General features: G+C 36.6%; 1 protein-coding gene across 4 annotated transcripts in view; it reads right to left on the reverse strand.

Moving 5' to 3' along the window:
- Positions 1–455: 455 nt before the first annotated feature.
- Positions 456–27,804, reverse strand: part of LOC136343393 (uncharacterized) — a 44,452-nt gene continuing 17,103 nt past the window's right edge. For 3 of the 4 annotated variants that reach the window (XM_066290087.1, XM_066290086.1, XM_066290088.1), the window contains 16 exons: positions 27,603–27,783; positions 27,481–27,507; positions 21,507–21,719; positions 21,037–21,187; positions 20,411–20,582; positions 17,253–17,396; positions 13,166–13,395; positions 12,848–13,111; positions 10,215–10,388; positions 9,975–10,163; positions 7,181–7,415; positions 5,021–5,139; positions 4,680–4,825; positions 4,371–4,518; positions 3,892–4,113; positions 456–3,835 (listed from right to left, as the gene is read on the reverse strand). In XM_066290087.1, the coding sequence (XP_066146184.1) occupies positions 3,703–3,835; positions 3,892–4,113; positions 4,371–4,518; positions 4,680–4,825; positions 5,021–5,139; positions 7,181–7,415; positions 9,975–10,163; positions 10,215–10,388; positions 12,848–13,111; positions 13,166–13,395; positions 17,253–17,396; positions 20,411–20,582; positions 21,037–21,187; positions 21,507–21,719; positions 27,481–27,507; positions 27,603–27,783 (2,748 nt within the window). In that variant the 3' untranslated portion in view covers positions 456–3,702. The remainder of the gene's footprint in view (positions 3,836–3,891; positions 4,114–4,370; positions 4,519–4,679; positions 4,826–5,020; positions 5,140–7,180; positions 7,416–9,974; positions 10,164–10,214; positions 10,389–12,847; positions 13,112–13,165; positions 13,396–17,252; positions 17,397–20,410; positions 20,583–21,036; positions 21,188–21,506; positions 21,720–27,480; positions 27,508–27,602; positions 27,784–27,804) is intronic. The other variant, XM_066290089.1, reaches the window with a different exon arrangement.

Genomic DNA, 27,804 nt, shown 5'->3' on the forward strand with positions numbered 1-27,804 from the left:
TTCTCGAAAAATCTCGAAACCCAGAGACAATTTCACACTAGCGCTGCGGCATATTAAAACTCCTAGAAAATACCAAATTTTTCCCCATATCAATAGAATCCTAAGGGGCGGTTGAATGACGGCCCAGAAAGGCGGACTTTTCCGGTCGGCAATTTTTTAGTCCAGGAAGGCAGATTTGCTAAGGTCGCTCCTGCCGAATACAACGAAAAAGAAAAAATATAAAAATTCTTAAAACAAGCTTTCATGCAAAATTATCGGGACTTTTGATACGCTAGCGCAATTACCTTCAACAGGAAATTGATGATTAATTTAGATTCTTCGTAGTAGGACTGAGTAGCAGGGAATTTTAACAACTGGCAAATATTATCATTAGTGCTAACAATGGAAGTTTGTCAAAAGTCATGATTGCATTCATCAAAGCGATTTAAAGGAAAAAAAAATTCAAACAATAGAAATAAATTTTTGATAAACTTTTATTAAATAACTGGCAACGGTTACACAATGCGTCCCCTTTTATTATAATAAAGCATTTTTGAACGTATTTAACAAAATTCACCTATCGCGATTTTCGGCTCGACCATATACAAATTTCTCCTAAATTATATTATTTTATTAGTGTAATATTATATCTATAATATTTTTTAAAGTTTTTCGTTAAATTTCGTTTAGGCAGTACCAAAAACTTGTCACTATAATTTCATTAAAGAGTATTATTATAATTGGTAACCCTACCTATCTAATAATACCATAATTTAATCACTATCAAACCCTATTTATTTATGACTAATTTTTCCTAAATTACGGCTTCACCGAGGGTTCTGCTAACTCTATTTCCGATGTTAAAAAGAAGTCTATCTTTTATTGTCAGTTCACCTGACGAGCTACCGTTATAGTTTAATGTCTTGTAAACAATTACTAATGTTAATGCAGATGACCAAATTGGCATAAACTATATTTACAGAGTTGTCTTCACAAATTTACAATCTAATTATATCTACATTCGTGTACCTAATAACATTGCGATAAGACTCATTATAATGCTCTGATAAATAAATGATATGCACTCTTTTATACAGGGTATCCGGGAAGAGTGTGCATATATTTTAGGAGGCGATTCCTTAGGTTTAAATAAAAAAATTGGAGTTGTAAAATACAAAAATTAGAGAGCACACTAAAAATTATTTAACATTTGTTATTATTATTTTTAACGGAACATAATGTTAATGCCTAGATTTTTAGTCAGGATGCAGCAGTAAAACTGAGACGTCTGTAGCTTTTGGTAAGCATTTTTAGCTGCATATCCTGACCCTGAGCGCAAAGCAAAATATCAATAAGAACGAATAAAAATAACTTAATCATAAAGTAATCTTCAGTACCCACTTTTTAAAAATGTCGATACCGATAGGTACTTCAAAATTTCAATTAAAGTATTAAGTATTTAATAAACTAAATTCATTATAAAAACAACCGAATCTATGAATATTTTTCGTATATTATTCGCTTAGTTTAACTTATATACTTTATGTACGCGGTGGGTAAATTTTGGTGTTGAGATGAAGAATCTCGGTACCTAAAGGAGATAAAGCAAAGGGAATAAAACACTTTCGCAGTGTTTTGTGGTCTCGGCTAATGATTCAGAGCAAGGGATCAAAAGTATGTTTGATCCTTTTCTTAGGGCCAAAGGACCCTTAAGATATATAGTTGAGCTGGATAATTACGTTCGCACCAGCCTAAGCTGGAACATTCTTTTGTACGAAAGTCACAAACAACTTCCTTAACTATGTATAGTTAAGGTTCATTGGTAAAAACTAATGATTCACGTGTTAGAAAGATATCGACAAATACGCAGAAAACTGTGATGTCAGTTCAATGCCTAAAAGAAAGTGTTTATGTATAATGGCGGGTACATAAGCAAGAATACAACGCTAAACGGCGGATTACTTGATTACCACCTTGACTTGTATCTAACGAGACATAGTTCTTAACAGTGAACCGCGTTTCTCTCCACCCACCTACCCTTAGCTGTAACCCACCGCTAGATTTATCTGTGTGGGTAGGTCACCATTCGATTTCTCTCTAGGAAATACTGCGAAAGTGTTCTACTAGTTCTTCTCCATCTCCTGTAGCCACTGCCCACCTTATACCCAGTGTTTGGGAAGTGTCTAATAAGCATTTTGATTTCGGAGATTTTATTTGTGCAATCGAATTGAAAGGGTCAGTAACGATTGGATTTTGATCCTTCTAGACACATCCAAAACGTTAGTTACATTTTATGTAACAAATTGATTTTAACTATTGGCTAATTTTCTAATAACAACTACCGATGGCTAGTTTAAATCACAACACTATGAAATTCGCTTACTGTTTGGTCCATTCTCTAATATGCCTATTTATTCGAACTTATGAAGAACCCACTCATGCATGGCAATTTAGGATTGAATATTTTAGAGTTAGAATTAGTATACTAATGCATGAAATTATTAAGAGTCTACCTTCAGAAGGCTACTAAAGTCTGTATGATTATCTTAGATTCATAATCTTCAATACATACCACCCAATTACCTACTTACGGTACAAGATGATGCGGCGCGCCTCGCGATTCATGGGGTTCCCTCCACATCTTAGAAACTGCTCATTTAACACTATTTATTAAAACGATTTTAAATCATTAAAAATAATTTATTTGGGTCATTTTGCACTTGTTTAACGCCAGGAATAAGAGAGTTTAAATAACTCGCGTGTTAAATTAAGGATTTGCGCTTAAAATTTCACATTTCAAAGATGGTCGATCCTATTTCAATAATATTGTATCCCAGGGAATTTCTGACGATGCTCTTTCATGAAGTGTAAAAAAATGCGGTTAAATGGCCGTAATAAATGTTTTTCTTAAAATTGACGCCTATTCTTTAGCATAAGAACGTAGGCCAATGGCAACACGAATTGATCTTGACCAAATCACAGTCACAATATAAAGACCCTCAAATGGACCTAATTTGAAATAAATCACGTAAGCGGTTTTTAAGATATGAGGATTGCTCCATGAATCGTGAAAAGTACGTTGAAATCCTGCGCAACACAAATGGAACGCGTTGAAGTTAAATTCCATTATTTCAGTAAAAACTTAATGAAATGGACACCAAATGCTCTTTTGAAATCGCGAGACTAAAAGCGATCCAAAAAATACTTTGACCCGTTTGTGATCATGAACAACAGTTTATTTCCAAGTTCCTAACAGCACGAAAAAAACGGTGAACCCGTAAATCTGCGATTTCTCGTTGTCGGATTTCTCAAAAAGTTCAGCTCTTTGCGGAACGATTTCCGCAATGCAGCAAAACACTTCACACAGTTTCGCAATTCTGTGAAAAAATATAATACTTGCTTGACCATACAGACTATAGTAAAAACAACCTGACTTTCACTGATATAAGCACACCTTAACTACTCCGGCAAATCTCACTACATCTGAGCTTTTAGGTACTAAAATAGAGGACAAGCCATGCATCTGTCCATTTTCTCTCAACCTGAACACCATATCCTTAATTGCTCACTATTTATTGAGTAAATAATTGTCATAAGTTTGTTGGTAACTGGTTTCGAAAAATAGCTTTCCACAATTCTATGCGCTACATAGACAATCCTACCATTAGGTCACACGGTGGTGACTCTGTCGACTTCTACGTAGCGCACAGAATTGTCGCTTTGTCAGCTACATATCACGCCTCCGCTTTTTTCGTCGATAATGGCAGTGTCCGAAGAAAGACTTTGTAGACGTGTTTGAAGAATCGATCTCGGTCTTCTTCGGCACGTTTTCCAGACGAGATACGCGAACACAGTGCTTAAAAACAGTTTGTTAATGAGCTGAAAAGCCTAAAACAGTAACAAATTAGTCACCTGCAGATGAAGAGAAAAACTGAACCAAAGAATAAGTAAATCGGTGGTAACTGAAGCAATATCGAGCAGTGGGTGAGTGCCTCGTCGACTCCAGAAGGGCAATCTTCAATGCCATCGCACCACACCGAGGAGTTTATACAAGCGTTTAGTTCTGGACATCTGTATTGGCAGTGGTCTGATTTTATCATAAATATTCCTAGTCCGCTTGGTGGAATGTCCTTTCTGAAAGAGGTACATAAAATCAGTTTTCATGACAGTACAAACCCTTGAGTAAACTCTTTGTTCAAGCCAATTCGAAATTTAAAACTTCACTTCTTGAAATATCCATTCATGAATAAGTTGAGTCGCTAGAGGATTTACGCGGTTTTAAGGAATACTGGAGATTCAGATTGTTTACAGGAAGATTGCAACGTGAGGAACTCAGGCATTTCTGAACCTTGAGGAATATTTCTGTTTTGTGTTGTCTAGTAATTATTTACCTCCTTAATAATTCTAGCCACATGACCGGGTAACTTCCAGGCTCCCTTCCATAGAATTCCACAGCAATCGTGCGGGGGAGCTCCCTACCTAGGTAGTCTATTTCTACTTTGTCGAGGGTCAGTTGGCCCACAGTGTTCTTTGAGGGGGCTTAAATGAAATTTTCATACAGCTTTTGTGCAAAAATCAACTCGAAAAATCATTAATATTTTTCTTTTTTGGGAATTACCAGAAACTTAAAATTTATTTTAACATAAGGCAGCAATGTTTCATTCAATTTTACTGAACGTCTACCAACATTTTCTACCTACTTTTAATATTCCAACCCTCCGAGAAAACTTCCACCATTTTATCACGCGAGACTGTCATTTCCGGACATATATGGGCCGTATATAGGGCAGTATGAACAGCTATTCGATTCTTGCTTTCGCAGCTATGGCCCGTCCTTGAAGTGGATCTAAACATGAAAACATTGAAATTTATTCAGATTCTGTTCCGAACAAAACGCTGAAAAATATCCATCCAAAAACCTCCTCGTCGTGTATCTTACACCGGCGTTCTTTCGCATTACTCAAATTATCCTATCGACATTAAAATTTCACTAAAAGAGGCCTTTGTAAGTTGTAGAGTACAACTATGAAATAATGAATACCTTAGAGTGTAGTTATTATTCCATCTCCTCGAATGAGCAAGAATTACCCCGCCAACTTTCATGTATAGAAATTTATTAGGTCCCGGAACAAAGACTCGTGGGCTATTCTCGCAGTTTACCTAAATAAATCATAATAACGTGTAATTAATTACCACTCTCATGAGCGCTTAAAGAAGGGTACTCATAAAATCAATATTGGACGGATTTCATCGGTCCTCTTCCCGTTTACTATAGTTTTAGGTAGCTGTATCGAAGCTGTTTCTTTAAGCACTCTTTTTATCCTGACATTCCACCTTTGAGGGGTGAAAGATAAAGGAAACTCAGCGTGAAAATCAATCATATGAAACGCTGAAACCCCAAATACATTCAAGGATCAACCCTAATCCTAGAGCAAGAAACAGACAAAAACCGGAAAACCGAGTCCGCAACAGAGATTCTAATTTTAAATTCAGCTTCAGCCCTAAGGCGACAAAGAAATGGCAAACCTGAGGAAACCCGACAACTTTGGGTTTTATTTTGTGTAGATGCCCCGAAGGACTTACGGGAAATCATTTCGGTAGTTGAAGAGATTGTTAAAGGTTCTTTTATTTTATGGCCAGAGTCATCTTTTTTCCTTAACAACTGACATTACTTTATTTTGCCTCCCAAGATTTCCCTTCGAGCTAAAACAGGGCTTAAGGCCTGCGTTGCTTGGTGCGTCATTATGTCGGTTTTCTCCGTTTAGACGTGCCACTAGCTTTCGGAAAATATGATTAATAACACATGCACGTCATTCCATAGTGGAAAATTTCAAGAGTAACGGTTACAACGAAGTATATTCGCCGCGTTACAGGATTTTGTGTTCAATTACTCTTGTATTAGTAAACCAATTAATACGAAGATTAAATAAGACGTTATGCTACTAGAAAACGGGGCGATTAGGGACCAGGGGATGATAGCACTCGATTTACCGATATTCTAACGTAAATGACGCCCTGACGTCACATTGCGAGGGCTAATAATATAAATACGGTAAAGTATTCTAAAAGCGGACCTCCCTTGTAATCTGACAGTTTTCTGGGTATCAACTTTTTCTCATTAATATTTTAATAAATATTTCTCCATTAGCTCCATTAAACGAACACGGACACTGAATTTAACTCCCTTTTTGCATTTCTTCTCTCATAAACGGACAACCGTTACTCTTCGATATGAGAGTTTATTTACGAAGAGTTTTTTCAGCGCTACTCTTTATCGGCAAACCGCGTATAATTCAATATTCGGCAGAGCTTTGATCATAACTCCATTTATTTTTCCTTGATCAGGCACAATGGGTGCGATTTTCGGATTTCCTACTTGATACTGCAGATGTTCTGGACGCTCATAATAATGTTCCAGAATGTGCGATGCTATTATTTAAGGATTTGTAACCCTCATGTTGTGTAATCAGTGAAAAAACAACCTTTAAGAGCGGCTTTTCTAACCATCAGGAATCAAACCCCCAACAGGATATTAATTTGTGCTGCAATATTTCGCGTTGTGTGTTTATAGTTTGTGCAAGTTAGTAATGGCTCCAACAAAACGTAGGTCAACTTTAAAGGAAAAGCTGCAAGTAGTAGAACTTTACGATAGAGAAAAACTTAGGGCACGTAATTTAGAGGTTCGATTTAACATAGAAAAAACTCAGGCAAGTGAACTAATTAAGAAGAGGGAACGACTATTGTACAGTTGTACGTCACTTAACTGAAAGCAGAAGAGATCATTTTTCAAAACTAAGGAAGACTTAACATCGACAAACTAACTTATAAACGGTCTGTTAAAGTCCGGGATAAAAATTTTCTCATTTCAGGACTTACGTAATAAACATACGAATATTTGTTCGTTTGAAATTTGAAAATATTTCTTTTTATGGCCAATTAGTCAAGTTTATTGTTATTTTTTTAATTTAAATAAAATTTTTACTTGATAAATAAGTTTTAAAGATCCACCTATATTTTCACGTTTTCTAATAAGCGTGCAAATGAAAGACGACCACTGGTGCGCGCGTATGAGAGATTTCACTATAGTCACTTATGTTACTGAGTGTTTTTACCTATTCATACTTGCATAATGCGATACAGTTCCTTGACCGTGTTGTGCAGAACGAAAATAAATTAGCAAAAAATATGACAAGCCAGTTACCTCGACCCCTTCAGGGGGGTACTTGAACACGAGCTCCCCATTAGGGCCGGTCTTTCGCAAATTGAGCTCGCAAAGTGGGGTCCTGATGAATTTCCAATGGCCCTCGAAGAACAACGATCCAAAATCATCGGAGGCGTTCATACCGGTCACGTCGAACCGTAATTCCACCACATTGGACGAGGAAATGTACGTGTAGGGCAATAGTTTGTTCTTGTCGACTCCGCAAAGACAGTCTCTGGAAATCAGATTCAATTTGCCGTAATCGAATTGAAAGCGATAGTTTTCCGGAGTTAGCATTCATATGGGCCATAAGCTGGAAAATAGGTCGGAAAAGGGCATTTTTAGAGCGCAGGGTTAGTTTAATTTATGGCAGTTTTGGCAATGGACCATCAAATATGGAAAAGACGGGATAGGAGTGTGCACGTCGTGAATATGAAATTGATTTAAGAACGATTGAATGACTAACGCGACCGAATTATTAGTCGGGTCATGGTCAGATCACGGTCACTCTACATTGCTTGCCCGTGACTTGACGCTGCGCGGTTATGTAAATAAACAAAACAACAGTTACTATGAAAATCGGAAAGTAAAAATTACGGAATTTAATGACCCGAAACTTGGAGTTGTGCTATTTTTTCACATTAATGCCAGACGGCATTGCCCGGTTCCCTGTCTTTTGCATAACTTTCCAAACTTCAAGAGTCAAAGGATGGCACTGTAGGTACTTCCTGCAGTTCCGAACCCGAGGCGACATACATAAAGTGTGTTCGAATGGGTCATGTCATGAATTTTAGAAGTTATAAAGAAGGCTAAAACAATGCCAAAAAAATTCCTAGCGATTTTCGTTACTATGTTATTCGCTCTCAAAGTAAGAAGTCAAAAAAGTATTTTTACTGTAACTTTTAACCAATTATAGCAACAATAAAAGTTATGCAGTTTAAATAACTCATAGTCGTGCTAATTTTCATATGTCTCCCTCATACAGGGGAAGTCGAAATTTCTCAGTTTGATTCGTTCATTTTGTGGTGAGTTGATAAAATCAGTGATTTTCTCCATTCCTTAATTCTTTTATAATTTTTCTTCAAAACTGGTATATCTTACTTTAATCAATATAGTGTATTGTTTTTGAAAAAATCGCATTTCATTATCAACATGTATCATACATGTCAACCATTTGAAATCGAATAAAATAGCAGTTTATCATTAAAAAAAATAGTGCGCCTTACGGCTAAAGTTATCAAAAATATTCACGTCAACATTTAATATCATCAACTTGAGTTATTTTAATAATATCTTGCAGTTTAGGAATGGGAAGTATGCAGATAGGCATCTAATGTTCAGACTTTCAGAAGATAATGCTGTCGAAGCTACCGTGTTGCAGTCCAAGACGCTCATACTAAGCATTCTCGATATCTTTAGCTGCAATACCTACCGCTTTTTACAATAAACTGCCATTTTATTTCATTTCAAATTGTTGTTATTTATGACGTTTGTTGATAATAAAAGGCGATTTTCTCAAAAACGGCACAAGATATCGATTATACCAAGACACCTTTTTTTGTTGAAAAAATATGAAAAATGAAGCTAAATAAAAAAAACGATTTCGTTAACTCACTAAAAAAATTAATGAGTTTCGTATGAGTATTTTTTTCTTTCCCTGCATAAGGAAGACATATGACACATCTTTTTACATATGAAAATAAGTGCCACTACGAGTTGTTGAAACCGCCGAACTTTCATTTTTACCGCGATAATTGTTTGAAAGCTACAGAAAAAAACGCTTTTTTAACTTCTTACTTTAAGAGCTAATAACATGGTAACGAGGGCTGCTAGAATTTTTTTAAATATGAAGTACTAGCATTATTTTAGTTTTCTCTATAACCGCTGGAATTTATGACATGACTTCTCTGGACACCCTGTGTATGCCGGCCCTCGTTTATACATATATGATCGACGGGAGATGAAGCGAACAGATGGGAGTTAAAGACTGAAAACCAGTCTGCGGGTTGCTCCACTTGCCTCAAGGGCTTTCGAGTTCCCTCTTGGTCCCTTTCCATAAAATTTTCACTTCCAATGGCAGATATATTTGGCTGATTTTGTGAGATCTTTCATCCCAGTAATCCTTTAAACAAGTGAGAAAAAGTGAGAAAAGTCTATCGATCCTTAGGGATTATATTTTATTTATCTCCTTCCTGATGTTCATAGAAGTTTAGGGTTTTATATCAGCCGTACTTTATTTTCTGCATAAATGAATTTCAAACATTTTTAGTTCGGTCTTTCCACGGAATTTCATGAAAGAAATCCCTTATAAACCTAGAGACAAGAAGACGTTTAATCCCTTGACGATTTGCAAGCCTTCCTTATAGCCTTCTTTGCAGACTAAACTTTACTAACAAAACTTCTAAATTTGCTGTAGGAATAATGTGAAGCTTTGAGGACATTTTTTCGCAAGAATTTATGGTGGAAGTAGCACTTTTTCCAGTTTTCATTTTGATACGAAGAACAAGGCATTTGGTCCCAACGATAGTTATTGATAATTTTATGAGCTTCAGGGCACTTTTATAGAAACATGTCTATGCCACATATCACAATAGATACATAAATCAACTATTAAAACGCAGTAAAAGAATTATCCTCAACTGACTTGGCGGTGAAAACAAAAATGGGAAGCATAAGCAAGTATTACTGCTAAGTACCAATTATCCCATTATTAGCCCATCTAACCATCTATAAAAAATTGAATGAGAAATGAATGCTTTAAGCTCAAGCAAAATGAAACAATTAATTCCCTTACCTAGGGATGCCGGGTACATCACTCCAAGGCACTTCAAAGAATCTTAATGTGGCAGTAATGTTTCCAATACACTCCAACCTTTCGGTGTCCCCATTGAGCTGTGTATCGCAATTTCGATTCTTGATTCGCACATCCGTAAGGGTAATTTTGATTTTCTCACCCTTTTGAGCCTCAAACCGATAAACGCATCTGAAACGATAATTATCCTTCTGCACAATTCCGCCCTGATTTGAGGCTCACCTAATGTTTTTCGAGCCACCTCTTCCATATAAAAAAATGTCTCCAGGCGAACGGAATTTTTGTTGAGATTCGTTAGCGAGAGATCCAAATTTTCTAGAACATGGACCTTCTCCGTAAGGATCTCCGTCCAAATGGAGGTCGACGAATTCGTATAGGGCTTTGAAACTCACTGGCCTGTAAACGTGAAAGTTCAGACGTCATGTCACGAGTCGTTGTTTAGCTTCGGTTCTAGTTTGTTATACCTGAGAATATCTAACTGGGAATAAGTTCAACGATAAGGCTCCCGTTCGCGCCCTTAAAATATACGTTAACCGCAAATAAGGTTTCTTCGCTTATCTACTTACACTTTCCAAAACACCCGATATTATCAATTCATGATCATGCCTAATCTGCCCTTTAAAATCTTGAATGATTCGTGGACTTAAATGTATGTTTGCTTGCAGACCCACATATAAAACATGTACATTATCTAACAATCTTGTTCGTACACATGGATTTTTTAAAGAAAATACTCGATTTTCGGTGTCAAAAAATATTTATTTTACTGTTTTTTTTTAAATATTACAAATAAATGTCTTTTAAATGTATGTACTTCTGTACAAAGCTTTCAAAGAATAAATAACAAAACTAAACAATAAATTTGACAAAAACACCTCATTTTCATACAACATTTTTGTTCGTGCACTTAAATTTAAATATAAAACGAAACAACATTTTCAAATAAACAAAAATTCATCAATACTTTGTCGACAAGTCCTTTGCTGTAATGACCGCTTGACGAATAAACAAATTTTTCACATATTTCACGACTGATTTTTTTATTTTCTTGTGATTCGATGTTTTTTAATTCTATTTTTGATGAAATTTAATGGTTTCTTATATGTTTTTTTTTTATTTCGCACAAATATTCAGTTGGATTTAAGTCTGCTGATTGTGGAGGGGTCTGTCAATTTTGGAACATTCTAAATTAGCCATTCTTTGTTGACTAAAGCCGCGTGCTTAGGATCGTTGTCCTGTTGAAATCTATAAACATTTGCCATACCTAATTTTTACGCACTTTATTTAACGTTTTTTTTTAGAATATCATTATGACCATGTTTATCCCTAATACCATCTATAAAGTGGATATTTCCAACTCCACTTGAGGACATGCAGTCCCAAATCGTTAGGGATCCACCTCCATGTTTTACAGTGGGAAGTGTATTAGGAGGATCATTATCTTCATTCACTTTTCTCCACACTCTGTGGATGCCATCAGACTGGAAAAGTTTAATTTTTGTTTCATCCTACCAAATTACCGTATCCCAAAACTCTTGATCTTTATTCACATGTTCATTCGCAAATAAAAGTCTGTTACGCCGATTTTTTTTGCTAATAAACGGTTTCTTCCGTAAAATTTTGCCATGATAACCATATTTCCATTATACACGAAGGATCGTTTGGTCAAAAATATGTTTTCCTATTTCATTTTCGATGATTGGACGAATTTGCGGCGTACCGAACTTTGGGTTTTTCTTAATTTTGTTTAATATCGTACGTTCATCTCTTTCATCTAACTTCTTTTTCTTCGCTCATCTTGGAAAATTGGAAATCGTGCCTTCGTTTTTAAATTTATTTCTAATATATTGGATCGTAGAATGCGTTTTATTAGTTAATTCGCCAATATTTCTTAAGCTATAGCTTTTCAGTGCCGTATTAACAATAAATTCTTTTAAATCCCAACTTAGTTGGTTTCGCTTGGATATTTTATTTGAAACTGATGAAAACAGTAAACTAATCGACAGCGTGCAATAAAATATTACTCATCTATACGGTATGAGATGAAAGATGTTTGCAATAGATTAGAATACGCACTATTCAAAACAAATATACAAACAAAAATTTTATATATGAAATTGAGGTATTTTTGTTAAATTTATTGATTCGTTTTTTTATTTATTCTTTGAAAGCTTTGAACATAAGAACGTATATTTAAAATACATTTCTTGTTAATAATTAAAAAAAAGTGAAATAAATAATTTTTTGACAGCGGAAATCGAATATTTTCCTTAATAAATCAGTGTGTACGAACAAGATTGTTAGATGCGTAGGTGTCAGATCTGGGGATCCGACCGACCATTCCATCGGCGTTTTTCTTCCATGTCGGTTTGCTAACTCCAGCGAGAGATTATCATGAAAATTTAGACTACAGGGCGTTAACTTTTAGTCGCCACATATCGATAAAAAAAGAGGAGTCTCATTTATCAAGAATTTGTTCCAAGTTAGAGGGTATCTATGGGTAATGAGGAAATGTGAGAAATTGCGAGTAATTGCGGGGGATCCGAATGGTGAATAACACACTCAAAAGACTAATTTATTGCCTTATTGCCCATGACGTTTGCCACCTAAAACTTGCACAGAGAAGGTATCTATGAGACCAGACGCGTCTAATGCGGTTCAGTTAGTTCAAATAGACGTGTATTTACTGAATTACAAGGCAGTGCAAAGTAAATATTTGCTATAGGGTCGGCTGGGACGGAGACTAAGCTCTATGCGATATGATTATTCAGTCGCATACCTAATAATTTCTAAATTACTGTTAAAAGCATTTATCTTTTTTTTTGCGTTATGACCTGCATTTTTTGCATATTTACTTTAGAGCTGTAGAATCAGCCAGTCTCAGCTCTAAAGTCAAGGTATCTCCTGATGTGAGGTAGCTCTCAGTCAAAGTGCAAGGCCGAGGGTATTTCCTGGTAAAATTTGAGAGCAGGAAATGCTCACAGCTCTTTGGTACGTGTTCTCTGCAGAATCTTGCCAGTAATGTCACGTTTTTCCCTCCTTTCGCCGAAGGAGTATTTATTGTCCTGGAAATGGCGTTCGATCCGAAGTTTTCCGGATTGTATTTCTCTTTACTTCCACTGGAAAAGAAAACAATTTATAACTTCTCCCCATTTTTGCGCTGATTGACCTACCAAAATAAGCCTTCGCAATTGCTAGGCTGCCATAACTGGCCATCCCACACGTTCAAATAGCTCCTACACATTTTGTCCGGATTTTTCGGATCCCAGGAATTACCAGCATGGAATTTCAAAATTGACAACCACACCCTGTATCGGGGCGGTGGAGTAATCATCCACTCAGGGTATCGGGAATTTAGGGGTCGAAACGGTGCCGGAGAAGTCGACGCAAACGGGTCCATTCCCTGAAGGAATTTAACTCATGTGGAACTCTATAGTTTAAAAATGTTAGTGATGTAGTGCAAGGCCCATCTTGGCTTCGCAACTAGGCCGTAATCCTAAAGTAAAACCTCGAATAATGGCTGGCCGAAAGAAAGATGGAAGTTTGGAAGTTCATGGCGAGTAATAGAAAAAGTTCAACGATATATTTTGTACACTTTATAGGACGTTTAAATAAAACATGTACTCTTGGAAACTACTAGAAAAGCCTTTGTTAATGGAAATTACGTTTTCTAGTAACTAGAAATTTATGGATTTATTTTGAACTGTAACTCAAAGCGACATTTGTGAAAACACCTCGGCCACTCTTGCGCTGATCAGTGCTTGCCTAGGAACACTGACGTTTTTGAAAAATGGGAAATTATCTTTATTTTCAAGTAAACTTACCAAAAATTTCCTCTAACTTTCACTGCATCGCTAATATTACCCTTAATAAATTTACAACCTTCTTCACCAGTCGCACTAAGGCGATGTGAATTTATTCCTATAATTGGTTAATTTAAGGGTAACATCAGGTTGGGGATTTTATGCAACTTAAACCCAGTAAGACACTCGTGCACTGCGTTTACTCGTTTGCATTCGTGCAACTTAAATGTTGCACTCGTGCAAGTTTTCGCCCCTTGTATATCGATAACGAAGCATGTTTGGAGTGTAGTTTGTGTGGGATGTCACAAATTCGTGCTCAAATAATGACATCCTTAGACGGTAGGAGATGCGAGTTGGGAAAATGAAGGCCAATGTGCTTGTAAAATTGGTTGGAATATCTTTTTCGGTGGCAAAATTCCGAGTTTGCCATGAAGTGTCTGGGAAAAACTCAATATTTATGTTTAGATTCAGTTATCTTCAGAACCTCATATTGCAAAAAGATGGAAGTATGACATCGTAAAAACACTTTTTATAAGAAGCGAATATGTTGTATAATCAATATTTTCTATAAGATACAGTCAATTGCAAGTTTTCTTGATTGGCAATTCGTTTCAGGTATAATATAGGACGCTTGTCTTGGAAAATTACTTTTTAATCGAAGTGTCTACAGAACAAAGGATCGTCTAGAATGTAGATCTTCATTTAATCTTTAGATCGTCTCGTCCCAACTGGCGCCCATAAAAAAATTAATTTGCGCTGTAGCAACGTCTACCGTTTTTCGGTTCAGGTTTTCCCATAAGTCTCTAGAGTAATTCAGAATTATGGGACTTCAAAGGATATTCCAACTCGACACTCCACCAGGCTCGTATGCAAAAACTCTCGTTTGTCCCAATGTGCCTGAAATCGTAAATCGTGAATTATGTCCTTCTCTGATACCATCATAAACCTCAATGTTATGAAAATATAAATTCCTAAGTCATCTATTATTTCTCAGATCGCTCGGAATAAAAAATGAAGCGCTCAAATGCAATTTTGGACATAAAATCTAACTCTCCTCCTCATGATGGGGAGATTAATTTCCGATCGATGCCTGAATCCTGTAATTGAAAAGCCGAGTTGAACGCAACATGAAACGTTCGAGCAAGCGAGCAAAAATGTAATAAAACATCGCCTGAAGCCCCTGAAAGTCGTGTGACAACTGAGAAGAGTTAAGACGACCATTTTTTCGTCGAGGGGCTTTATGAAGAATCATAGTAAATATTTAAGGGGATTCGAGAATCGTTTTAACATAAAGCAATGTGTGTATTATTTAAAGTCGTAAATTGGCCCCTGAGTAATTGGAAGACATCGTCATGATCTCCACTTTGGCTCAATTAAGTTATCAATTAAACGCCCTAATTATTGGTGTCCATGCCTCACCCAATCCTTTAAATAAATCTTGTCCGTAATTCTCTGAATTTCGCATGGATTTTCGTCTAGACGGGTGTCTGCCTGATCAGTCTTATTTTAAATGTTTATAAGACCCAAATTCCGGCAACGATTCTCGTTTGCTGCTCGTTGTTCGATAGATAGCTCCTTTTATACAAATTAATAGTTCCTGTGACCCTCGATAATAAATAACAGAAGTTTCCCTCCCCCCTCCTCCCCCCCGCCCGTTTCGATCTAATGCAACTTCAGTAATCTAAATAATCTGAGTCGAATTTTGGTATCTTGGATAAATTAAGCCTGAGTTGATTTGAATGGGATTCTTTTAATTAATTTCTCAATCCGCATTTCTATATTAAATTTCAAAACTTTACGGCGTTATTCAGGGACTGCGACAGCATTTTAAATTTCATTTAAATATGTGAAACATCGAACTGCAAAAATGATGTGGAGAAAAATTAATAGAGGTGTGAGGAGAATATTATCGTATTGAACAACAAAAATAGTTCCGCTTTATAACTTAATATTCTTGCACTCTCTATTTTGGGAATATAACGTAGTCACTTCTCTATCAATTTATGAGAATAGAGCACATTCCCAAGGCATTTTAAGAACATGACACCTCTACTCATCCAATAAAGCTCGTATCTTTTCAAGCATCAACATCTAGACCGTTATCGTCGTTCCATAACATAACTTCTTTTGTGGTTATGGGACGATGGTTATTATCGCGTTTGTTTTTTTTTAATTTTTCGAAGGAAAGTGATACTTTCACCTGAAATTTGCCAGGGAAACCCTTCTGGAGCTGGCAAATGTGAGATTGAAAAGTAAATGGAAGTTGCTGAGTTTTCTTCATCTGCCACGCATTTTTTGATCTCATATTCGACGCGTCATTATGAATTAGCAACGGCTTAGGATTCAATTTAGATATGTCGTTTTTCACGAAAAGCTCTTTTTTATAGTTTGTTGCTCATAATTCTCTTGGATATATTTTAGAAAATTTCAAGCCGACAAATCAGCAAAATACAGTAAGAGATTTCTAAAGGATTGCTTTCCAGCTGAGGATGCACTTTAACACTTAAGTAACCACTAACGTCAAAGTCTAGAGACGCTAGATCTGGGCTGCGTTAAGACCACCTTATGGGGCCATAGCATTTGATCGATATTACTAAATAACTTCAAACTTTCAATAACACCTCGAACGCCAATCGTTCGGCAAAAAAACTATAACAAACATTCTATTATCTCGAATGTGTTGTGCTGAAAAATAAAGTTGTTTAAATTCAGCTCAGTTTACTACAGACAATATAGTATTCTTTAGTTGTTGCCCATCCATTACCTCCATAACAGCTCCATTCCGAGATCGTTAACTGTAAGTGGGTACCAAATTTCATGAAATACCTATACTAATGCGCTCCGAAACGAGGAGGAGTAAGATAATACCCCTAGCCATGGATAAAAAAAAGTAGAAGATCACGTGAGAAAATCAACTTGAAATAAACGTTTCCCCATTCGTGTGCATAGAGAATTTTGCGTAATAAAGGTTTATGTCTTCGTAAATGGCGCAAAAGTACAAAATACACAATAGCTCAACCAGAGAGAAAGCCATTTATTGTCGTGCATTAAGGCGTCAATAAGTTAGATGCTAACAACAAGGTCATTTTGTAGATGGGAGGATCCTTGGGATAGAGTGGCGTTGGTATTTATCCCAGAAATGTAGGGAAATGAATCACAAATGAATTGATAGTCGAAGCAAAAGGGGAGTTGATAACAAAGTGAAAATGATTTTCGACTAAAATTAGGCTGAAAATGGTAGTATAGCGGCGAAAAGACTCCCTCTGTTATTTAATTTGTAACATCCGCAAGGGCTGCCCCTTACGTACTTACAAATAGATAACGATAGAGCTCAGGCAAAACCCGCCGAGAATTTTTGAGTACTATCTAATGCATCACCAAATATGAAGGCACATAAAAGAATATTACTCATCAAGGCACGTAATAAAAGATTCCTACTGTAAAATAGTTCCCTTACCTGAAGGTGATAAAGACACGTAGTGTTGGCGGGCAGGGAGTGTATAGGGCTCTCCAAAATACCCCTGTTGGTTCCACGAAGCCAAAATTCACAGTTCTGTTTTTGTTTCACGAATGAGGGCGCTTGTTGATCTACAAATTTAACCTACAACAAACAGATCTCTCGATACATGAGATAATTAATATGTGATTGGCGTACACAATCACGAAAGCATTGTAAACGATCTGCGAGCTCATTTAACCGCCGCAACGTATAACGACCTAAAATAAATTGCCGAAATATTGACTAGGCTGGAAACAATTACTGCAATCGAAAGCCATTTTCTGCTCCGCTGATCGATCTAATTCTGAAATATCTGCTGCTGGTTCCAAAAAGTTCACGCTCACTTCATTTGCATTGCCCGAGTGTAATCTTTCAGCTCATGAAAGCTAATGTTTCACAAGAAAAAGAAATGGAAAAAAAGGGCAATTAAAACCGGAAGAATACAACGTTAAAACTCCTCTCGTCAATGACAAAAAGTGCAGAATCGACGCGGGCTCTAATTTATAAGGCCGCCTGTAAGTGTCATTTAATGTAAATCATTCACGCCAGCCAACTCTCGAGCACCCTCCTAGAACGAAAAGCAAATGTTTTTGCGCGCCTTTCCACTGAACAACTTTCTCGTTCCGATGCTTTTATTACCCCTGAAGGTAAAAAAGTGTATTACATTACAACTTTTTGAATATTTTTCAAGCTCTAATGAAAGGATCCGGAAACTGTTGACATTGAAAAAAAAGGGGAAATTTTGCTACATGAATGATGTCTGCTTTTCTGAACCCTGACTGCGATGCGGGGCGATACGTCTCAGGGTATACAAGATGCGCCAGATATCAGCCAAAAGCTCGGGAATAAAATAAATTTTTATTTGTTGAAAACGTTGTCACCGCGAACCACAGGAACGCGGAGAAATGCGTCCCATATTCATAAGAACAAGCCATCTTAAAATGACCCTTTCGATTTATTGCTGAAGTCTTATTCATAAAATCTCGGAGATCTCATACGGGGCATTTCAAACTCGAACTTTACCATTGGGACCTCGGAAACTCGAGGAGATACAAAGGAGTTTAAATAGGGGCAAAATAGCGCAACTTAGCGCTTTGCTAAGCTCCGGTTTCAAAATTTGAATTTTTCGAGTACTTACGAAGATATCCAAAAAAAGTAAAATTTTTGTTGATTTTGTTTACATTTTTTTAGCGTTATTTGACGAGGAAGCCCAAAAGCACAAGCGCATTTTCATTGCCACTTTTTCTCAGCTACACAGCGGCGTTTTCAGATTTGCCATCCGACGTTTCGATTTTCGACCGCCATCATCAGCTTCATTTTTTCTTCTGGGCATACACTGGCTTCTATTAAATTATCATTAAATATTATAACCAGTACTCCAATTGACCACTTTCCTGCTGGACACATGAACGAGCATGTCGATTTAAATTAGCAACTCCCCCAAAAATATTCCTTCTAATTTATCCAAATTGTGTAACGATGTTTTCTCTGATTTCTTCTATTGTATTAAAGTTTCACGTCCCATATGCGTTATTTTTCAAAGTGGCTAGCAAAAAAGTATCCAAAACTGTGAGTTCGGGGGGCTTCGCCGGCCACCTTACCAGCCCCGGATTTCCTGTGCACCTATCCAGAAATCTTTGATTTAAATAGTTACAAACGGCTCTAGTATTATGTGAAGGCGATCCGTCCTGCTGAAACCAATATCTCTTATAATTGACACGGAACACCGCATCGACCTATTCTTGAAATTGGATTATCAAGAACCGAAGGTATGTTTCACCGTTTAAAGCCCCGTTGAAAAAATAAGGTTCGAATATTTAATGGTTACAAATTCTAGCTTATACATTTAAATGAAAGCGCCCTTGTGGTCTAACTTCCTTACAATATCCAGAGGTCCTTTACTGCAAATATATTCATTATTCCTATAGACCACGCCACAATTTTAACAAGTACTTTTGTCAGTCCAAATAATGGTTTTTAAAAAATCTGTATTTTAGGAGAAATGTGTATTTTGTAACATTTCAAACCACTTCCTTAAAAATGCCCTCCAGACGGTGAGATGTGGCCCATCTACATCTAACGGAACTTGATAAGTTGATTGTGAAGTTTTCGCAGTTATCTAAAAAAAGCAAAAAAACGTGGCTTTTTTTTAATATGAAATTTAGCTTTAGCTCGGCCAATAAGCTATTTCTAGTATCTTCTTCCATTTGGCTTTCACACTTTATGTAAAAGCTTTTTGAAAAGCACCAAACTCAGCTAACTATTCAACCAACCATGATTTTAAATAATGTTTTATGTGGCCGTTCCGGATATAAATCCAAATACATTTGAGCTGTTTTCGCACTGTTCCCTATCAATTCAGTAATAATTTTTTCACATTTTGACTTTCTCGATTTGTGAAACTCAGTTTCATTGGAAATTTGTGGGCCCCGATCACCTTTAAAAGGAAATTTTCTCATGTAATGCGAATAAAGGAAAATCGTTCGATGGCGTGAAACGAAAGTACATTAATATACATATATATATTTTAAATATTTGGTATTGAAAAAAGCAAATTATATGAAATTGTATATCAATGAAATCAGAATGAAACGCACCATTTTTCTGTCGAGAGTTCCAATGCAGCACACGTAAGAAAAAATAAGAGTCGATGATTGTAGTCAAAAAACGAGACGTCGATGGACAAATGGAAAAACGTCATCGTGTAGCTGAGACAAAAAAAAACAGTGAAAATGTGCTTATAGAACAATGTCAAATAACGCTAAAGAATAGAAACAAAATCTCCAATTTTTACTTTTTTTTGGATATCTTCAAAAGTATTCGAAAAATTAAAATTTTGAAAACGGCATTTGACGAACCGCTAAACTGCGCCATTTTGCCCCTATTTAAACTTCTTCGCATCTCCTCGAGTTTCCGAGATCCCAATGATGAAGGTCGAATATTTGAAATGCCCTCTATACAGGATATCTCAACAACTGCGTATAATACACCGTCACAAAAACTAACACTATGCGGTTTAGTTCAAGTCATTTCCACCCAGCGGTGATAAAATGAAATATAAAACATTTGATTGTCCTAAAATCTCAGCAAGTTGCTCAAAGTAAACCTTTAAATACCTCGACTTCCAATTGAAATCCATGTAAACTGTTTACGGGCGTGGGTTGCAGAAACGTTCCATAAGCCGAGGACGAAAATTCCACCAGAAGTTCGTGCCCGCTAGAAACGGCATCTGGAACAGCTTCTCCACCCCCGCAAAACTTAAGGATTACTGGATCTCGAGTTGTGTAGCTGGAACGAGAACGGTAATCATAAGTTATGTTTTCTGATCTGCACAATAAGGATGATTAAAATGTGATGGGGCCAAGGGACGTGTTATCATGACTAGAAGTGTGTACATAAATTGAAATTTATGCATAAAAGCGGTTAGTCGCCATTTTGTCAGCAGAATTTTTAATAAAGCAGACTGGAATTGCTTGGGAATATAAAAAACTGGAAAGTTCAATTGCGCCTTTGAGGACGTATTGGACCGAGGTAGGTAAAATGAACGGAAACTGAAAATAAAACAGTAAAACGATTTCTCGTTTAATTTAATTAGTCCTCTTTAAACTATACTAGTGCGGGGTCTGTTTGCTTCCCAACATTCTTATTTTGTCTCTTTCCAAGCAACACTGTCGAAAAATCTGAGCAGACAGGACACATTTTAACGAATGGCATGAATCTTAGGCTAAAATATCAACATTACCCGTCATAGACCGTCACATAGTCCTGAACATCATCACATTCGTTCCAGACTTTCAGTTCCCTGGGAGTAGCCGTCCCATACAGGACAGACTCGCTCCTTATTGAAATGAGTTGCCCCTTCGGTTGCCGAACTGTTATTAGGGCGTGTTTGCCTAAATTGTAGAAGCAATTTCAAATATGGCACTATCTCAAATTAAAAATCAGCGAACAAATACGGTTTCGATTCACTGTTAAGTTATTCGAACGTATTTCTGGAACTTTCTCGGGTAAGAAAATAAAAGAAATTGACGTTCAGGCAAGAACTTTTGCATGTCGAAAAAAGCTCTCGTCAAGTTTCACTATCAATCAGGATATTTATTTCAGCAAATATCACGTATTGCAGCTAAAAGACGTTAAACGTACTGAAGCACCGCGAGTTAATGAGCTTCATATAAATTTCAAACGCGAATCACGAGCTAAAATTTATCTTACCTGTTGGTATCTCATGCTGCCTCACAGCAAAATAACACGTCAAGTTTCTCGGATAGATTCCAGGGAAATTTGGTGATTGAAGGCGGCAGTGCTTTTTATCACAGTCACTGAATATTCGTGAACAGTAAGTACCAGCTATCAGCTCCCCCAAGTAGTACTCTGGTTTGGGCATTTGAGTGGGGAGACTGATATTGGGAAATTGCAGAGGAGGACCTAGAAGCCATTAGTGTGATGTCAAATCGTTGCAACACTCGTTAGGTAATAGATATTGACGAGCGCCGATAGTGCATTAGTAACGCACGGGTATGCAAATCTTTTAAAAAATGTGCATATTTCGAATAGGTTTTCCGGCCTTAGCGGACGGCGTCCGTTAAGAGACGTTTGTCGTCTCAATTTTTAGACATTTTTAATGTGATCAACAGTTTAGTAATATGAAAAACATATTCGCAAAGCAAGCAAGAAAGCTCAAAAATGAACCAAAGGAAAGTTCAAACCCGGATTAACGATCAGTTTGTCAGGAATGTAACTTCTGCCCCTCAATGCGGGCTTTATTGAAATTCCACAGGCCACTGGCTTCTCTTAACTAAATCAGAAACAAAAATTTTGTCGGAAGGCAAAATGGTGCGCTGTTTGCTAACTTTAATATTGTTTCATAATGGGGTCGTTAAAAATTCAAGTCGCAAAACTCAGGATAGTCCGATAGATTAAAACTTTCTCTATGAGAATATAAATTGTTCTTGGAGTCACATAATTAGAAAACTCTTTTCTCTGCATAACTAACAATGCCGACGTAACTTTGAATGTAAATACACGTAAACGTTCTGCCGTAATTGAATTAGATTCGTTTGATTTCCTGTCAACATCTGACAATATCCCTTCGGCCTCCTATTTAAGCTGACAAAGGATTTAGGAACTGACAGAAAGATATTATATGGATTTTCACTGACACAAGCGCGAAAACCCGAAAAACTCCCAATGTATCTGTGAGTGAAGCCTGAATAAATAAGGGATAAAGGGGCGGTGGGTTATTAATGATACTGTAGATACATAACGTTTCAATCGGATGTGAAAAAGACATTAAGTTCTGCCGATTCAATAATAAATGCTTTAATAAAAAAATTGCGTTATTTAGATTTTTCTCATAGAGGCTTTCGAAATCCGAAAGCGGGAAAATGATGACGAAAATACTCGACATCTTCTGCTTAGCAGACCATTCTAATTCAATAGAGCTATCGAACCGTAGGACACTCCTAAAAGTGTGGCAAAGCTACATGCGAGTGCTAGAAAGCAAACATCTCGAGATAATTTCAAAAATCCACCACGAATTTCTATATGAGCATTTCCGTAGAAAACCGGATTATTTCCAAATAAGTAACTGAGGCGACGTTGAGATATGGGGAGTGAAAATACTGATTTGATAGCATGGTCAACTTTGTCCTCTTTTTATAATCATAAAATCTATCCCTTCGATAAATAACATCAATCAACAGGAAGACTTTTCAATGGGTTCCTGCTTGCTGCTACTTATTCACAGAATTCAATTACGACTTGATCACAAAACGCAACATCTATTTACATGCTTGTATTGTATAGGGTGAACCAAAAAAATCATAAGGTGACCTGACCCAACTTGGCACATCATAGGATCTATGTATAAATGAGGAATCTATAAAACGTCGTATTGACTTTCACTGAAAAACTTAAAGTTGCTTTATTTTCGATCGCCTCCATATGTTTTAGGGTTTCCGTATATGATGTCGACCTTTCATGGGCTGTTTTCTCATAATGATATTATCTCTATCCTAACCACACCTTTGTATGTAAATTCAAAGTTTAGCCTTGTCTATATCATCTGTTTACGGTAGCATCATACTACTAATGCTGTTGTTTTGCAGGATTTTGGACCCCCGCTTAAGTCCTGATAGTTTAGCCCAATTTCCAAGGCAAAAACTAAAACCTACGCCAATAATCTACTTTACCGGATTTTGCGATTCATAAGCTTATTCCGTAAGGTCATTTCAGCACCAAGAGTATTATCTTTCACCCTCCGTTAGTATCGTTTAAAATCGGAAAGCAAATACTGAAAAAATGCCCATTCCGTTACGAAAATAATATTGGGGAAAAGGTCTGCGGGCTAAATTTAAAGTCCCTTTACCCACATATCGGTTTATTTGGATTTGAATATGAATTATTCGACGCGGACAACTTTTCAAGTCCCGCCACCCCTAGGAATCTTGTCCAAGGAGTGATCAGATGAGATTTGTGGCTAGCCCGGGAAGCAAAAGCATGGCCTTCGGTGTAAGTGGCATAAAAATTAGAGATATAATATTGATTAGAAATGAAAATGGGTCACCGACATAGTGGTAGCAAAGGGTCATTAGGAACCATCCAGCAACGAAAAATCTGGTGGGCACCTTTGAAAATCGACTGACCCTAGTTAAATCTCGTTAAAAACTGATTTGATAGCTTAATTTATGCTGTCAACAAACCACTAAAACCTTGTAGTCCACACCAGGTCAATCCATCATCGGCCAGATCAATGTCTCATCTTTACGGGGACCAGATATTCAAAAAATTTTAATTTCTCCTGATTTCATACATTAATGTGAGGGTAAATATATGCATTTTTTGCTGCGCCTTTTTTCCATTACAGAGTTATGTCAGGATTTGTGTTTGTACTTTAGAAATATACAGTATGAGTCACAAATAAAGCAACAAATAAAAATTATAGGTCCCTAGAAAATCGGCAGTCTTGTGTAATGTGAATGATGCATGTACATATATTTCGATTCTACACTTCTAAAGAACCCAAATAATACACAAAAACCCACTCAACTTTGCTTATCTACCCAATCACTTTTTACATTCTTTTTAAGCCAGTCCAAAAGTGACGCAACATGATCACATTTTTACTCCCCATTAGCGGCAAGGGCATTTCTGAATCTGCATCCCAATTATTTTTGTTCAATTTAGTGGTAAATAATGCCTTTAGTCGCAGTTTCGCAATAGATATCCGAAATTTGATCATTTCTAAGTGACGGTCCAGTATGAAACAAATAACAATTGCAAACCAATTGCAGCTGAATCGAAGAATTGTCTCGTACAATCAAACGTTTTTCGATTCGAGGAACTCTTGCAAATAGACCAAAATCTGGGCGGCCCAGAAAAACCAAAACCAGCCGAAAAATGGACTAAATTATCAAATATTTGTGCCCGGAAAATTCGTTCCGCACTGCAGCGGTTATAAAAAAAAAATAGATCTTGCTAATGTATCTCTTAGTACTGTACGAACACATCTAACAAAACGTAAACTATTTGGAAGAAAACCGATCAAAAAACCATTTATTTCTGCAAAAAATACATGACTTCTGCCGAAATTCGCTGAAGAGCACATTAATTGAACAGTGGAAAAATGGAAAAACAACGCTTTTTTTTTTGGACGAAAGCAAATTCAACTTGCATTCAAGCGATAGTATTTGCTTGGTACGTCGTCGTGTTAACAAGAGTTTTAATCCAAAATACATTTGTGGCACCGTAAAACATGGAAGAGGAAATGTCACGGTGTGGAAATGTTTGTCGAGAGCTGGGGTGGGCCCATTGATTAAAATTGACGGGGCAATGGACCGATTTAAATATTTACGAATTATAAGACACACAATGGAGCCGTTCGTCGAAGAAAATTTGCCATTGTCGTGGGAATTTCAATATGACAATGACCCTAAGTATACTGCTAAAATAGTAAAAGAGTTTTTGTGGACCGTAGCATTCGTGTAACGAAATGGCTTGCCCAGAGCCCAGACCTAAACACCATATAGAACCACCGGGAAATCATTGATCGTAAAGTGAGAGAGAAAAACTTACAAAAATTTCAAAACTGTGACCAGCTCTTTGGCGCCATTGTTCGAGTTTTGAATTCCATTCCAGAATCAACCCTCATGAGTTTACTGGCATCTATGAGTCGTATATGTGCTGAAGTGATAAAACATAAAGCGTATGCTACAAAATATTAGATATAATCTAAATCTAAATTCATTTAGTTGCATATTGTTTTACTTTTTAAACCTTTGTTAGAAATATTTCATAATTTAAACTGGAACTGTTACTTTTCTTTTAAATATTCTTGACTATTATTATTCGTTACTAAATTCATTCGACTTAGTAATAAAATTTTGAGAACCGCTTAACATCCCTAAAGATATTACGTGTAATTTTATTTGTTGCTTTACTTTTGGCTGACACTGTATATATCCGAAACTAGCGGCCGTTTAAAAAATATCTATCCTTTCTTTTGTAAGTAATTTCATTGGCTACAAGTTTAGTTTTTGTCACTTTTTTCGTTGTTCTTTACATTATTGTTTCCAAGATATTCACGAAAAAAAAACTAAAATATTAGCGCGGCTCCTGGGCAAGGAAAATATTTGATACAAGTGATATGTCACCCTTTGAAAAACCAAAAATACACTAAAACCATGTTTTAGTTACCTCACCGATCACTCCCCTTTTCATTCCACGATCCCGTAAAAGAGTTGGATTTCAAAATACATTCGTGAAACACATTATTGTTTAAATACATTGAATGCCACGTGACGCACTTGTGGTTTTTTTTCAATGTGGAAATTTCCATAAGAAAATAATTTTTTGGACAATTTCGTGAAGTAACGATCGGCATGTTAAGAAAGTTAGATAGATTAACAATATTTGATTTAGTATATATTTTTTGTCTAAACTTCCGTTTTTCGTGAATATCTCGCAAACCACTACATTTACGAAAAAGCATAATGAATTTTTTTCATATGAGCAATAATTTCGCTTATATATATATACACATATATATATGCTTCGAAAGTGCAAACACCAATCCTTACATAACTTTGTAATGGAAAAAGAGCGCAGCAAAAATGTATATGTTCACACTCACAATAATGTATGAAATCAGGAAAATTAAAATTTTTGAATAGTTGGTTTCCCGTAAAATAAAGTCGGTCCAGATCAATTACCAGCAAATGAATGTGCCAAGCTAAGCCAATCTATAAATCTGAAAATTTGCCAAAATCCTAAATGATAAAGCTCTGCGTCAAGATAACCTAGATTGACAAGTCATCAACCTCAGGTCAGTGGAGCCGGATTTGGAAGGCTACCGTCCTGATCACGATCATTAAGACGATAATGGTGGGAAATCAAGACGATAAGTTGCCTTGTGCCGATTCTGGCGTTAATGTAAATTTGATTAAACTCGTTAGTTCTGTACATTCAATGCAATTATCCACATGACTCGGCACAAATCCGTCCGTCCAAACCAAAAGTGGGTGTGCGCAGTGGCATTATCGCGGATTTTAATTATTACTGACCAACACATCGCAGCGTGGCCAGCACTCTAATTTTAACACAAAAGCAATCCTGTTGTAATCAATCATCAGTGCGAATAAAGTCGTCATATTATAATCAATTTAAGGGCAGTTAGACAGTAGGGACCCACCCTCGATCATCCCGGACACACGCCCATTAGAGCCATACTCGACTCAAGCTCTTGAGCCACACGACTTACGCTACGTTTGAGCGTTATGGCGCTTAATACAACGAAACAAACGAAGCACTAGAGCTTAATGTTTCAGGCAGAACGAGATGTAGAGTTTTAATTGAAATTGCACCGACATTTTTAACGTTTGAAAGCATATTAACAAAAGGTAATATTGTGTGACAAATTTCAAGGCTGTGTAATTGAATTTTCTATTTTAAATTATGCAAACTATGAAGAAAATTGTGGGTGAGTAGAAAGAGGGTGTAACAATTTCCAGTGCTTTTTACCCTTACTTGAAGCAAGGATATTAGTGTTATGGGGGCAAGGAGCTTTCAAATAAATATTTTACGTATAGTGCAAGTGACCCAGTAATTAAATGTTGTGAGGTTTCAGTGAGCATATACAATACAGTATTAGTAGTGAGCTTTCTCTAAATACTGTTAAATTGCCACTCACCCTTGCGACGAGCCAATTTTTTATGTCCTGCAAATCATTTCCAAAGTTAAACTACCTACTTGGAAAAACTATACATTTTCAACAACATTTTCACCACAAAAAAAAAAAACTTTAAAACTTACTTCCACCATATCGCACCACAGCAGCCTTCTTCTTCAAGAACTTATATTCCATCCGATAATCGAAATTATAGCCATTCTCGATTTTGGAAAGTTTCAAGAGATTCACGTTTATCTTGATTGATTTCGTTTCGCTATAATACGTTACGGGTCCCCATGATGTCCCGCACCATGAACCCCCCACCTAATAAAGAACGACGGTTCT

This window comes from Euwallacea fornicatus, chromosome 14, assembly GCF_040115645.1.
Source record: "Euwallacea fornicatus isolate EFF26 chromosome 14, ASM4011564v1, whole genome shotgun sequence".
NCBI lineage: Eukaryota > Metazoa > Arthropoda > Insecta > Coleoptera > Curculionidae > Euwallacea > Euwallacea fornicatus.